The sequence below is a fragment of the Diadema setosum genome, chromosome 1, assembly GCF_964275005.1.
Source record: "Diadema setosum chromosome 1, eeDiaSeto1, whole genome shotgun sequence".
Lineage (NCBI taxonomy): Eukaryota > Metazoa > Echinodermata > Echinoidea > Diadematoida > Diadematidae > Diadema > Diadema setosum.
Genome location: NC_092685.1, coordinates 12,738,278 through 12,753,879, shown reverse-complemented (window position 1 = coordinate 12,753,879; position 15,602 = coordinate 12,738,278). Strand labels below are relative to the sequence as shown.

The 15,602-nt window shown below is 39.7% G+C and overlaps 1 protein-coding gene across 1 annotated transcript in view; it reads left to right on the top strand.

Annotated features, from left to right (window-relative positions):
• LOC140227033 (neuroendocrine convertase 2-like) overlaps window positions 1–15,602 on the top strand; it is a 60,111-nt gene that overhangs the window by 30,530 nt on the left and 13,979 nt on the right. The window contains exons 3-4 of the mRNA XM_072307468.1: window positions 5,170–5,346; window positions 14,789–14,897. Of these exons, the coding sequence (XP_072163569.1) occupies window positions 5,170–5,346; window positions 14,789–14,897 (286 nt within the window). The remainder of the gene's footprint in view (window positions 1–5,169; window positions 5,347–14,788; window positions 14,898–15,602) is intronic.

Sequence of the window (15,602 nt, the reverse complement as noted above, 5' to 3'; positions counted from 1 at the left end):
ACCATAAGACAAATTAAGCAAAAGTAACCTTCCTTCTTTGTCTCTGTGTACTTCCAAAACATCTAAACCACAGTTGGCTCTTAATAAAATACAGACACCTGCACTGTCCGACTGACCGTGACAAAAATATATTTTATTACCCCATTCACTTGACCACACTGCTTCACAGTTCTCTGTACTGTGTGTCTCTTGTAGTAAGAATAAATCATATTTTTGCCTTCTAAGCCAACTAAATAGACATCTTCGTTTCACATCATTAGCTAAACCTCTGACATTGAGAGAGTATAACCTAACCTCTATATTTTCACTCATTGTTCAAATTTGTCATCAATTTAGTTTTCATAGACCTGTACATGCAATCAATTTGCCATTTTATCTGAAGAAGCAAAACTACATACATACAAACTACAAAACTCTGTAGTAAATCCAATAGAGGGTGCTTATAATTAAAACCAAGCAAAGTCTTACTTTGAAACCTTTCATCTAGGCACTTATGACAATCCATTGTTTCTTCTCAAAATTCTCAAAAAAAAATTCTGAAACTCAGGGGGACAAAATAATGTTCGCAAAATTAACTTTCCTCTGCCATTCAAAAAGGCCCTAATCAATGTCCAGTGTTGAAACACGTTCATTTGTACGAATACCATGCTTTTCCCGCATCAACTATACTCTGTCTATAGATCGCGAATAGTCTTGAGTGGTCCTACTGCTCCCTTCCCTCCTTCCTTATACTTGATGACACGGGGGACAGACCAAGGAATAAATGCAAAATGGCCATCTTCGCGCAATTGCTTCACTTTTTTCATCAGCTGTTGGTGTTTTTCGCGCGTCGATTTGTGTACGTCGTCCGATACGAAAATACGGTTCCCACCGAATTCTACACCACGTTTGATAATAGCAGTCTTCAGCACCAATTCACGGTCTCCATAACGCAAAAAGCGAACGTGGATGGGGCGCGGTCTTTTGTTTCCCCTGGGTTCATCTGGTCGTACCGTCATCCTCATCGGAGTGCGATGGGCACGATCGATCTCCATAGAGTGCGGGATACCAAGAGCGTCGCGCACAAAGGCATGTACCACTGCCTTACAATCTGAGGCATCCTCCTCCGCACCTTCAGGCACATTGTGTAGGACTACATTGTTCCTTTTGTTTCTATTGACTAAATCTACGATCTGTGTCTCAAGCTTGACAATGGTGGACTTGTCTGCTTTAGATTCAATTTTACATTTCAGTTCCTCCAAATCAAGTTCAAAATGACTCAAACCATGATCCATCTCTGACACATGGTGTTCAATTTCAGCCACCTTAGATTCCACTTGTTCTGTTCTATCACACAGTTTGTCAAGTTTTGAAGAAACTGATTCAAGAAGTGGCATTTTTGACCAAATGTCCGCAAGCATCGAACTTTCACTGGGCATGTGTAGCATGCGGCCGGAGGGCGCAGGTGCGGTGCCCACCGGCAGCACCGCAGTTTCAGTGGAGGGCGCGGGCGTAGAGCCCACTGGCTTTGCTGTGCGAGGATGCTGCTGTGCAGCCATTTCACAGTCAGTCACACGTGCTTTGACTAGAACAGCGATGTACGATAGAAAAAGTACTTACTTATTTGCTTTTGAGTCCAATGTCACTTGTTCCATCAAAGTCAATATGACGAGGGATTTACACAGTCCATTCAGTCATCTCCAAAATAATCTCCGGGAAAAGCAAAAGTGGCAAAATAGGCCATTAAATCGGGAGAAAATTATCCAGACAACATGCCTTGGTGAAAGTATATAGCGCCCCCTCGCTCACCATTTCAAATGTGACTAGTATTCCCACATTTCATGAGATTCCTCCTATGTAGATATTCGAAGTGACAGGATATCATGAATATTCTCTGTACTCTCAACATCGAAACCTGAGGTGAAAAAATGTGAGGCAGATAGCACGGGAAATCAATAGAAGAAGTCTGAAGGACAGAAAAAGAAAAGGAGAACGGGAGGTGGTTGGTTTAACAATATTATACGGAGGCAGAGCAGACAAACCGGTATATAGGTAAGCATCTAAGCGGATTAATCAATCAGAGCAAATGGGGAAAAAGAATGATCGATAGAGAAACAGAGAAGAAGGGATGTAAGTAGGTAGATAGAAAGAGAAAGAGAGGGGGCGCAGAATGGTAAAGGTGTTTTGACTGCGACAGATGTTGCATTGTAACTTAGCACCATTCCATTATTACAATAATGATGTCCTCACTCCTGGGAGCTATGTCCTGGGAGCTATACAAGAGGAAACCAGAGATGTGTAAGTATGCGAAATGAAGCCTTGGAATCAGGAGGCAAGCGTTAACATATCCGGTTCCTGCTTTATGAACATCGTATCGACAACACAAACTCTGGTTTAAAAAAAAAAGAGACCCAAAACACACACACACACACACACACACACACACACGCACACACACACACACACACACACACACACACACACACAGATCATTCTTCGATATCTTGTACTGCATGGCGGAGGCATATTGTCACGAATATGCTCCATTTGTAACGAGACAAGAAACGTTGCCAATTTCACATGAATTTGATTCACAGTTGACTGTCAACGTTATGGCAAAATAAGCCAGTCATTTCCATAAAATTAGCCAACGCCAAGAAGATTAGAAGAACTAATCATTTCATTTTCACAATAACACAGACAGAGCTGTTTGTAAGAATTTTTTTACTGCAGAGATGTGTTGTTTGCAAACCAATGAAGGCAATTAATGGAAAACTAAAACCCTCATACCATGTAATGTCATTTACATTGTAAACCATTTACTGAGGTATTCCAATCGTTGTCTGATCTTAGCGTTGATTTATCTACGTAGAATGAAATCTCGGAGCTGATGTACTCCCTGCCTCAAGAATTATGGGTACATGGACAGACACAAACACAGTCATGCAGTCACCAACCCACGCCTTAATCATCACAGATACTCGCTCTTTTTTTCCGCAAAACGGAAGTAATCTTCCTTACAGTGATCATCGTGATGAAATGGATGACTGCCAGCAAGTTAATCGGATAAAGTTTCAGGCATTAAATTTGAGGAAGAAAATGATCTGGTTGTAAAATTTGATACATGGAGATTACTTTTTTTTTTCAAAATACGAAATAGATAGTGTCATTTTACTTCTTCTTCAAACTTTAACAATTTTTACTCATGAGTATAATAGTATGCGATTTTGCTGCTTTGATAATGTTACATTTCTAGGATCAGAGATCATGATGGTTTTTGACGATATATGAATTGCATTTCCTATATCGATTTCAATCGGTTACTTTGTTGAAAACTTTGTATCCTTTGGTCGCTGTGATCCAGAGATTTAGAAATTAAAGCAAACCAAACTTTAACGCTATGAAACATTAATAACTAAGCAAACTACCTATAGACGTTGCATAATCAATCCAAAAGTATCGTAACGACTCATCAACTTATCAATAAAATGGTTTTATCAAATGCAACCTTTCAAAGGATTGTCTCCTTGAGTAGACACAGATTTAACCATTTTACTTTTTTAACAATATGGAAATATGTTCACTTAAGGGAAAAAATAATTCCTTGACAACGTGATTTCATTCTTCATTGTATATTTTCTTAACTGGCGCTGACTGTTAACCTACTATTAACCCTTCTACATGCTTGAGATTATCGTGAGTGGACATTTTCTCAAAGCGTATTCATTCTGGAGTCAGTTTTCTTGCATTTTCTGTGGTACATGTAGTTTCTTTTATTAGGTGTCCATATTTTCTATTGCGTCACGAGAATACTGAACGTCACTCTCGTAAATGATAGTCTGGGTTGTTTTTTTTTTTTTAAGAAATAAGAAATGAACGCATTTCCGTGGCTCTATCAACAATTTGTAAAGAGGGTCACAAATGTTCTAATCACAAGGGAACAGTGGGCAATCGTTTCAATCAAACCTGATGAAACGAAGCCTCGTTAGTTGGTCCACCTGGTGCCCGCAGTAACTATGAAATAACTTTGAAGACAATTTCTTCGTTGTCATGACAAGCCGGCATGATCACCAGCGCCAATAAGATATGATTTTTTTTTCTTGTTGCCATGGGATTACATAGAACTGTCGTCCATCTGAAAAGAAAGGAAAGGAGTTTATTGCGTCATAGAATAATCAGGCGAATCAGACTCCTCCAACACAATCAGTTGATTGCATTAATTCTCTTTCTCTTTTCTCTATTTCAGCATGATTTTCTCCAGAGTGCTCTACTGATGATTGTTACAAAACGACATAGCAAAAACAAATACACACACACACAAATGTAAACTCGCTCATGGAGTAGTCTGAGAGTGTTTCTCGTAGGACTGTAAGAAATGGGTTTTCGTACGAGGGTAATTGATGGCACGATCAAGCTGTGAAAAATCGCATTCTCAATAATCATCTGTTTTATCTCTTGATGAAACACGGTTCGTGCTCTTCCTTCTCCATCCCCCCCCCCCCGCCCCGCCACTCGCTTTTGACGATGATAATTCATTTTCAAGCCTTAATCTTGTATTTAAGCTGCAAATCTCTCGTTACAATCAATGCAACCACATTGGATCGTACTTTGTTCGAGAGAGAGTGAGTGGTGTGTAAGTGTTCGCTCGGCTATGTGCAAAATAATTGAAACACGTCGTGGCGCGCTAGCCGATGCTGCATCCAATACTGGTTCCAGTTTAATCAGGTGTATGCCCAGAGAGAAAAGGTAATCACGGCACAGCACGGTGAACTGCTGCTTTTCTCTGCTCAAGGTCGCATCATGTTATACATGACGTGAAGTCTCTTAGTGAGTGACCACCGCAACTGCTAGTACAGTCTTGTAATGATATTCATTAAAGAAAACCATCCCTGGCTTTGCTCCCGGACTTAAAGCCCGGAGAAAGCCAAAAAACAAATTTGAAGATTCATCCAATCTCTCCGCCCCCCCCCCCCCCCTCCTCATGAATTTCGTGTCTCCTTGCGTGGGTTCCAAGAAAGATTTCTGTAACGTAGGCCCTACTGTTCAGGGATATTTGTCATACACACACACACACATACACACGCACACACACACAGAGACTAGATCAGGTATAATTAGGTCTCATAAATAACACCTACATAATCTTATTTCATGACTATGATTTTTTCTCCCTCTCCTCCTGTCATCCAGATTAAACGCGTCGTTCGACAACAAGGCTTCACCCGGGATAAACGCGGTTTCAAGGATCTGAAAAAGCTTTACGAAAAATACGACTACCCAAAACTGAAGCCAGCGAGCCAAGAGGAGCCGAAGACATGGAAGAATGCCCCGTTCAATGATCCTCTCCTATCCAAGCAGTGGTATCTCGTAAGTATTGCTTGGGCCCAGTTGCCATGGTAATCCTCCATTTATTTTATAAAATACCTGTCTCTCTTCTTAAAGTGACGTGAATGAACTTCTAGGTCTAAAACTGCGAGTTGCTGGTCTACTTTAGTGCGCTATCTGATTTTTACTCTTTCTTTTCTGGTAAACATATAGCTTACGCAATCATGTCCATAGTTACGGCGATTGTATTCCTTTGATGGGATCAGGATGGTGTTGTTAATCTGAAGTGTCAGCTAAATCTCTTGCAGTGATTAGATATAGAATGTCATTAATAAACATGCAAGATACCATGGATGGAAGCAAACTAACAGTTCGCCTCATAAAAACTAAACATAATAATTCATATAATCATAGAAACAATGTCAGTATGTACCTACGTTTATTCCCGTCAGCGTGTAAATGGCCTGTGCATTGCACCATGATGCTGCGTGAGTAGATAAATTATGATCAAATAAATATGACTTCAATGACTCTTTTATAAAGGACTGTCATGATTTCCCTTCCGAGCGACCTATTCTGTGCAGATTGAACTGTATAGGACCTACTGGCATAATCTCGTCAGATTTGTCAAGCATTCTTAGCATAATGATAGTAAAGACGAGGCTGTAAGTTCACATCGCACGTAGATGTTTTTGCTGACGGGTAGGCTTACGCTTGATACCCGACTCTGCCCCTATCAATACTCACTCCACCCCCACCCTCGCGTGCCCCCATCATCCTCGAGCTTACACCTGATATCCTCGTCAACACCTCAATTTCGGACAACATCCACATAATGGATTAGCCATGGTGGCATCTTTTCTTCTCTTCCATTTACCCCATGTGTGGTCTTGGCTTCTCGCTGTTCTTTTCTTTTTCTTCTTTACGTTCATCAAATTGATTCATGTCACGGTCACGACGCGAATGCGGAATGACGGAATGACTTTACTATAAGATGCAATCTATCATCGGCTTACACATCCAATCATGGAACATTCCTGTCATTTTGGTCAGTTAAATGCCTAAACCGTATGCCATTATTTGTATTGTTTGCTTCAGAAATACCTGCATTCTAATAGATATTATCTTTGTCTTGTAATGATCAAAATCAAATGATACATGTGCCGTTTAGGATGCTGAAAATAGGAAGAAAAATGAAGTAGCAATCATGTTACGAGATCTTCTGAGTCAAACTTTGTGACGGATTAATCTATTACGCTTATTGCTGTTAGTCACAATCAATTAATTGCTATTCCCGGCAGTGTAAACATTTTTTGGTTTCTTTTAACGTCACCAAACCAGGAGTGATAGGTTTGGCTTAAGGAACTAATTCTCATTAGTATTCGGGGACATTGATGCCTCACACTTTTCATGTCGAGAACAAAAATCCTCCCCCACGCCTACACCCCTGATCCTCTGAGGCAAGAGGCAAAGTGTTGGATGTGAAACTTTAGAAATTCCTTACCCTATCCTTTTCCGGGTCTTTACTACAGCAAAATCCTTGCTGTTCGATTTCTTCCTATGCATCATTTTTTCCCGCACTCCTGCGTTTTCAATTCATAAGAACATCATAAAACTGTTTGCAAAATACTATTCGATCTTTAAAGGTGTTCGACTTTCTCATGTAGCGTTTTCTCGTCAACCTTCCAGTAATCAAAACCCTGTTTTGGAGGCAGGAAATGACCGAAAGATGTTTGTGTACTCTTTCAAGGAAGACGTGGATTGCCTGACAATGCCACTGGGCAATAAAACTGTCGGATAAAGGGAAAATGAGAAAGGGAGAAATAAAGGAAGACATGGTGTATACGCCAGACACGGCGAAGACGGAGGGCCGTACTGGGAATGAAACAACATCCTATTGCTGTGCGTCTCTCTGTGCAGGAAAGCGGTAACCAATCCCAATCTGGAAGAATAGATGAAAATATATCAGATACAAACCCTTCGGATGTTTAAAGAATATTGATGGAAAGGTCAGTTTGAAAAACGATTGTACCATTGATCCATAACATATACTGCGCTGGGCAGGAAGTCTAGAAAAATGGAGGCTTCTCCGCGGTATATGTTGTTGCTCCTCCTTCCTTGAGTCTCTCTGTCTGTCTTTCTGTCTGTCTACTCTTAATGTATGTGTCTATCAAACTATCTATCTATTCTTTCGTCTATCCACCCACTAATACTGTCAGTGTAGAGATTTTTGCGGTGTACCACTTTTACGCTATCTGTTTTTCAAGTGGAGGTCTATTACCACTGCGTCCAAAGAAACCGCGCCAACCTCAAACTAATGGAGATCCAAGTATTCCTATCAGTGCCTATAGTGGAATCTCCCTAAGAATCCCCTGCCACAGGAAGACGATTTTTTTTTTTTTCAGTCTGAGTTTCTTTTCATTTCAGTCTCAGAAGATCTCAAAGAAACCATACAGATTTCCCCGCGGTATGATGTTGTCCCTCATATGTCTTCTGTCTATCTGTCTGTATGTCTGTCTGTCTACCTACCTACCTACCTATTTATCTGTCTGTCTGTCTGTCTGTCTGTCTATCTATCTATCTGTCTGTCTGCCTATCTATTCATCTATCCACCTACTAATATCTTCGACTCAAGTGGGAGCCCATTGCTAAACTGCGTCCAAAGAAACCACACCAGTCTCGCACTAATGAAGATCCAAGTATTCCTTGTGGGCATTGGTACGCAAGAATCAACGGCCAAAGGCAATTCGATGATTATACAAAATCATTTGCGACTCACGACCATCCATGACATGCCACCGCTATTCGGGCATCGTGGCAACCGACTTTCGAGCTTTGAATATACGTACACCGGAAGGGCGAGCATGTAATCACAGTGTGATGTAAATCAGTTATGCGTGTCAATCGACGTCATAATCATCGTCAATCGGATGATCTGTTGATCCTTGGAAAGTGGAGCGTAAGCACTCACGCAAAAGCATTTAGACAATGGACGACCTACCTTTACCTGATCCTTAAAGAGACGAGGTTATTGGCGATTCCTTCTCTTCCTCTCTCGATCTCTCTCTTCTTCTTTTTTTTTTCTTTTTTTTAGGTGATCCGAGTATCCTCTCGGATCACCTTCTGTATCTGTACGGATTCTTTGTTGGTTCTTCTTCTTTATTTCTGGACAAAAGTTGTGTATCTACGTACTCAGAAAGTACTCAGAGTATCAACTTCAAACTCATACCATATATGTATCATGTCCCAAAGACGACAAATTTTATAAAATCATAGTGATCAGTCGACCGTGACGTCACTATGACGTCATTATATGAAAACACATTTTCACTCCTATCTCATTAATGGAATGGAATTTTTCAATGAAATTTACGTCACATATAGTTCAAGTCAAGCGCATTCTACTCATATAATCAAAATTCATATTTTCTCTTAAAACGTGCGCGTACGCGCGCGTTGAAATATTTGTATGCTCAAATCGAGCTCAAAATTTTTTTGCACACGTTTCAGACCATTTGGAGCATTTTTTGAAAAATTGAAAAAATCGGACGGACGCGTACGCGCGCGCGCATATACGCACGCACAGCTCATATGCAATAACAATTTCACGTTTTTTCACTTTGATCGGATGTCTGAAATGTCAAGGAATATTTCTACCAAGTTTCAAGTCAATCCCACTCAAAATGACGTCATACGGGTCCGTCAAAGTTGAAATTCCGCGCGCGCGTCAATGGCGATATACAGTGCAACAATGCCAAAAAACTGCCAATTTTAAATCCGATTTTACTCGTCAGGATGGACGGTGACCCCCCATTTTCTTTACATATTCTGAAAGCTGATGAGTTGTACATGTCATTTCATGGGTTGGCAATGCTGGAAAAAATGATGAAAAAATATCAAATTTCTTAATAAATCAAAACAAGTCAATTTTCAAAATGACGTCATCAAATTTCAAGTTTACTCGAGCGTATCTCACTTATCCTTAGTCAATTTTCACCCAGATTTCAGTATGCTGTAGCTTATTTAATACTCTATCAGTTTTAATCAATCCAAAATTTCGCTGGATGAAGTCTTCACCTCGTAAAAATAGATTGAAGGTAACCTCGTCAAATTTGATCCATTTGCGAGTTATCTCTATAGGAGTGCAGTTTTTCTTGAAATGAAAATCAACATGACTGTCTTTATCGAGCACTATCTAACTTATCCTACGGTGAATTTCTCCCAGATTTTAATGTGTTAGTTGAGACTTTGCGCTATCGGTAATGTGTCCTCCGTTGTTTTTTTTTCATACGACGTCGAAATCACGTCGAAAAACTTCGCTTAAATTAAAGCTTAGCTTCGATGTATTTTCATATTTCTTTCTTTTTGCACATTTCTTTGCAATAACACATGAAAGACATTCCCTAGTACCCCCATATTTTGAACATGTTTAGTTCATGTGACGTACATTATTTTATAAGGTCACAACTACTTGATCGAACACCATCTTGGGTAGGTAAATTAGGGTCAAAGGTCATAAATTTATCATCCTGTATCTTGGTGAATACATGTCCTATCTTTCCAATATTTCGCACACACAAAGACCACGTTACCAAGATCATTTCACAAAATAACCAGTTTTTTCTTAGATGCCATTTTAGCTGTGCAAAGTGGGGTCAATGGTCAAATATACTTCATTATGTATCTTCGTTATAGTGTATACCGACTTTGGTACCAAAGATGGCAGACCTGACTCTCTTTTCTGAATGAGAATCCAAATATCACATGGCCAATGTCCATAACCACAGATGAAACCTTTACGGTCATGCCTATTGGGATCAGGACTCAAATCATTGATTTTCGAAAAGAGTACTAGCTCACTTACCCTTCGGTGAATTTCTCCCAGATTTTAATATGTTGTAGCTGAGACTTTGCGCTATCGTACGTGTCCCCTTTGTTTTTCATACGGTGTCGGGATCACGTCCAAAAACGTGGTTAAAATTAAAGGTTATCTTCGATGTATTTTCACATTTCTTTCTTTCTCCAATTTTCTTTGCAATAACTCAAGAACAATAGCCCCTATCACCCCCATATTTTGCACATGTTTAGTTCATGGTACGTACATTATTTCATAAAATAACAACTACTTGATCAGACACCGTCTTGACATGTAAATAAGGGTCAAAGATCATAAATGTTTCATCCTGTATTTTAGTCAATACATGTCCTATCTCTCCCATATGTTGCACACGCAAAGACCATGTCACATCGATCATTTCACAAAGTAATCACTTTTTGTTCAGATGCCATCTTGGCTGTGCAAAGTGGGCTCAATGATCAAATATACTTCATTCTGTATCCTCGTTATAGTGTGAACGGAATTTGGTACCATAGATGGCAGACATGACTCCCTTTTCAAAATCAGTATCCAAACATCACACAGCCAATATCCCTAAACACAGATGAAACCTGTATAGTCATGCCTATATTGGGATCAAAACTCAAACCACTGATTTTCAAAAGATCGGATCACCTAATTTGTCAGTCTTGACAAATTCCAAGTCTAGTTTTTTTTTTTGCATTGCTCAATCCAGCTATAACTTCTTATCACAGTCACGAAGAAGCCAACTTTAGGGATACAGTGAAAGCGGCAGATGAAATTATCTTATCACACTAATGAAAATGGCTTTATTTAGTGCACTTTGTAGTGCATAGTTTTGCTGCTATGTGTGCTCAAGCCTGTTGAGATATACAGTCTGAAGTTGCAAGTAGAAACCAATCACTTGGTCATCAATAAACGTCTGTGCATAAGACACTGTTGAGAGCCACTGGCACGCGAATCTTGTGCCACTTACTGTGTGCTCCATACTTACTAGAAGCACTTTCGGACAAACTCGAAACTGATGAAACGAAGGGATACAAAACACCCTAACAGACGAAATGTCAGACCCTAAAAATTCTCAATTACGGGTAGGGCCTATATATCCAGGTTCTCGAAGAAAAACGCTTTCATGATGATGGTAACGCGATGACGTTTACAGGATTGTTCTGTATATTTTACGACTATGCATTTTACTCTCAAAACGTGCCAAGAACTGCTGTTCTTGGATATTTTTGGAGCAATATAGTTCTTTCATCGTTTCTGTTGTGTGTGGGTTGTTCTTTTTTTCTTGCTAGATACGCATAGCTAATTTCACACTGGGAGGTGAAACTGATGACAAAGTGGATTGCTATTAAAAAAAAAAAAGTTTTAAAGAGGTTGCTGTGTTTATTTCATCATATGATGTTGTTACCTCACAGAGAATTGAATATATTAGCCTAACTTGACTATGTCTGTTGTTGGTATGGTGTCTGAAGGAAATTAAGGTAAAAAGAATAAGCAATCACTAGGAGTGTACAACCAAACTTGACCTTTTCCTGTCGCGATGGAACAAACTACTCAAAGATCACAAACCGAACGTGAGCCGCCGAGAACCAAGGGAAAGGCGCGGAAAAGTCTAATATCCCGCTTGCTGACGGCCATTGGAAATGTATTGACATCATTAGCAAACCTGAGCAAACACATCGGCTGCCAAAGCCGGGAGAGCACTAATTTATCTGTCGAGAGATATTCCCCGAGGTGCTGTCGGCGCGGCCCTACGGTCAGAGAGCGATGGGGATATAGGAGAGCACAGCCGCCAGCAAACATCTTGTCGAATTGCCCGGCGTGAGTAGGGACTGTTCCTTCTCAAGAGACGTACACTTCAAAACGTCTTCTTCCCACAAGTACTGCTGTGGACTTCGGCCCGGATTGGTCCAATGGAGCCGTGGGTGGAAGCAGCATACACTAGCAGTCATAAGCACTTTACAACTTGTAGCAACATGAGATCAACAGTGGACAGAGTATTAAGAGCAGATGATGTCGTGAATTCCACGTCCCTTGAAGACTATGATTGATTATATATAAGGAACAAAAATAAATCGCTATAATAATATGTCACATTTTTTGTGATCCAAAGGAGGAAGCAGAAATTTTGCTATTTTCAGCATGTTAGCTATTGTCACAACAGAGAGTAAGTTCGTGACTGAAATATTAATTAGAGCACCCGACGGTACATCCACTGGATTGCCATGGCTCAGGGATTTAGCATTCTGATCAGTCAGACGTGCCTGTAAACTTAATAACCCGCCGTGTTCCCTTGAAGTATCTTTGCGTCGTCCTAGTCTCATTAAACGTCCACTGCACTAAGTGATCACTGCGGATACTGGATCTTATTCTTCAAGCACTTATTCCCCATTGTGAAAACACCATTGTTGACAGTGTGTAGTCAAACAATGATAATTACAAAGAATGGGATATTCAAGATCGATGTTTGATGGTGTGTTGTTGTCCTTTTTGAAATTAAGAAGGCAAACTTCCCATTTTCTCCCATGCTTTGTATGGAAGAATAGAAAACGCTGTATTTTTTTGCTTTTATTTCTTGCATTAATTGAATATACCTCGAAGAATATGATACTGCCACGTCTGTTGCCATGGAAACTGCTTATATATTACCTAAAATATATCAAGACGGTTGACAGAACCTGATTTTTTCTAGGCATGCTGGATCTATCATTTACGCTCAAGATAAAAACATGTGATCAAAATAAATCAAGGTGACCTTCACCTAATTTAGCGTAAAAATATTAATTTCCATGACGCAATTCCTAAAACCCGGCATACAAATGTTACATTTAGCACTCGATTCTACATAGACATCATGCTATCTATAAAATCAAGCGAAGAAGTGTTCTTTGGCTGGACAAAGTAGAAGAATGGACAATCCTCAATGTGTTAATTTGAGACCGTCACAGCAGGTAAAAACCATCATGTATTAAGTAGAGAACTAAGCTCTGTATACCCTGTTTGAGCTCAAGTGCACATCTGAATTCTGATGAATGCTACTCACACCAAGAAAAAACATTCGGGAGCGCTTATGAAGGGTATTATCTTATTACAATGCAAACATACACTGTGTCCTCGGCTTCCCCCTTTTTTTCTCTTTTTTTTTCACGTATGCTTATACTATCTGTGACATTTTAGTTTCTTTTTTTATGATTCTAATGTGAAGCAACCGTATCAGCCTTCGAGCTGCTGGATTGTTATTTTATTTTATTTTTTTTTTGCACAATAAAACACATTGAATTGAATTGAATTTGTGGGGGGGGGGTCCGTGTGTCCTGGAATTTTGTACTCAATTAATAAAAATCCACTAAAATTCATTGATCCATTTCAATACATTGATTATTTCTTAGTAATTGTACTCTGCTAACTTATCATAGCAATGATGATTTCATTGGTATGTATCTTTTTCAAGCAAAGCAATCATATAAACACAATTCTTCCCTAGCCTGGCGGCCCTTTGAGGAAACAAACAGAAAAAGTACATCAACACTTTATCTAAGTTATACAGCAACTTGATAGTCCAGTAATTGCCACATTGTATACCCTACATTGAGAGGATTTAAAGTCGTCACTACTTGTGACTCTCTTGCGGCTGCTCAGAGTGAGCACAAGCAAGCATAAGGTTTGTCAGACATCTATAAATATGGCGGGAAAAGGGCTTTCCAAGAGCTTTATAGTTGGTTGGCAGCATAGGTTGATCGATGGGCAAAGCGCATCGAGGCGGACATTCCATAAATGAGTCGAGATTGAATGCTCGTGTTGTGAAGGAGGAGGGGGAAAACAGAATGCAAGCACGCCGCTATTTGGCGGTCTGTTCGAAGTAATGGAATAAAGGGGCGAAAGAAGTGCAGCAAACTTCATCTTGAGGGTGTTAATGTCACCATTGATTTGCATGGCAGGATTGACTCAGATATGCAGGAGACAGACAAAATCTTTCAGATTTTTTTTTTTTAATCCATTTTTTTTTAACCGATAGCACTCACGATGGCATAATGCCATTTCCAGGATTTGAATTCATTCGCATTTCCCTCGGGATAGGCGAGAAAAGCTTCTGACCTAATAAAAGCTTTCTAGCAGTCATATCGTCCGCAATGAAGGAGAGCGAAGTCCCGCCGAATTATCTTCCCTGCATTTGCGCTTTTAGAATTTATTTCACTTCGAAGTAATGTCATTAATCACCCACATGCAAAATTCATGTGTATTTCTCGCGGCAAAACCCCGGGCCATCAATCTCAATGCATGTTTATTTCGCTCTACCCTTTATGTATGCTTCTGTACACTTGTTAATGTATGTGAGGATGTTCACGCATATTTTGATATATAACTACATATACAATCATATCACCATTCCTCAATGTACGTGAACGAATTTTGAACAGAATTCACTGGTCTGTAATTTTTTTTTTTAATCGAAATTTGCGAATTGAACTGAAGCTTTCAATGTATTATTTTTTATACACACACGTATACACACACACACACACACACACACACACACACACACACACACACACACACACACACACATACACACAATCTTTCCCTCTCAACTTCATTTACTCACTCACTCTTCACGTGCAGAAAAATGTCGGTCAGGCAAACGGTAGACCAGGACTGGATTTGAACGTGGAGGAAGCATGGAAAGCTGGCTACACTGGAAAAGGGGTTACCATAGCAATCATGGATGACGGTGAGTTGTGAGGCAACCGATTTACGCAAAAAAAAAAAAAATGCACACAGTGGCCCAAATTCACGAAAGCCGTACAATTTTGAACCGTGGGTTTAAATCATGGCTTGATTGTACCGCAGTTTTGTACCATGGTACAAAATCTGCATTTCACGATGGAGGTACAACTTTAAACCGTGGTCTTATTTTGAACCAGGGCTAAGTAGACCATGATTGATTTAAAGGGATGCTAAAGTTTCGGTTGGCATGGGGCTTAATGTTGCCAACGTTTTTTGGTAATGATATTTTGAGATAACGAGAAACCTCTTCTGAAATATTATGAAAGAGCATATAATTCTAAAAAGGAATTCAAAGTTTATTTGATGGAAAACGGTTTTGAAATGGCTGATATGTCTGAAATAAAGCGGTCCTGATAAAAGGTGTGACCCACCTTTCATTAGGATGGCTTTGTTTTACGTTGCTTTTGGATATCTCAGCCTTTTCAAAACCGATTTTAACCAAATAAAAGTTGAATTTCTCTGTTATGCTTGTTAACACTTCATAAAGTGGTTTCTAGATCTCTCGCAAAAAGTTGGAAGGTGATTTCCCACCTTAACCAATACTATACAATTTGTTTAAAATATCGCTTTCGTGCATTCGTTCCAGTAAGTCACAGAGATCTTTGGTATTACCTTAATCCGTGTCTCTATTGAATGTCCAATTTAAACA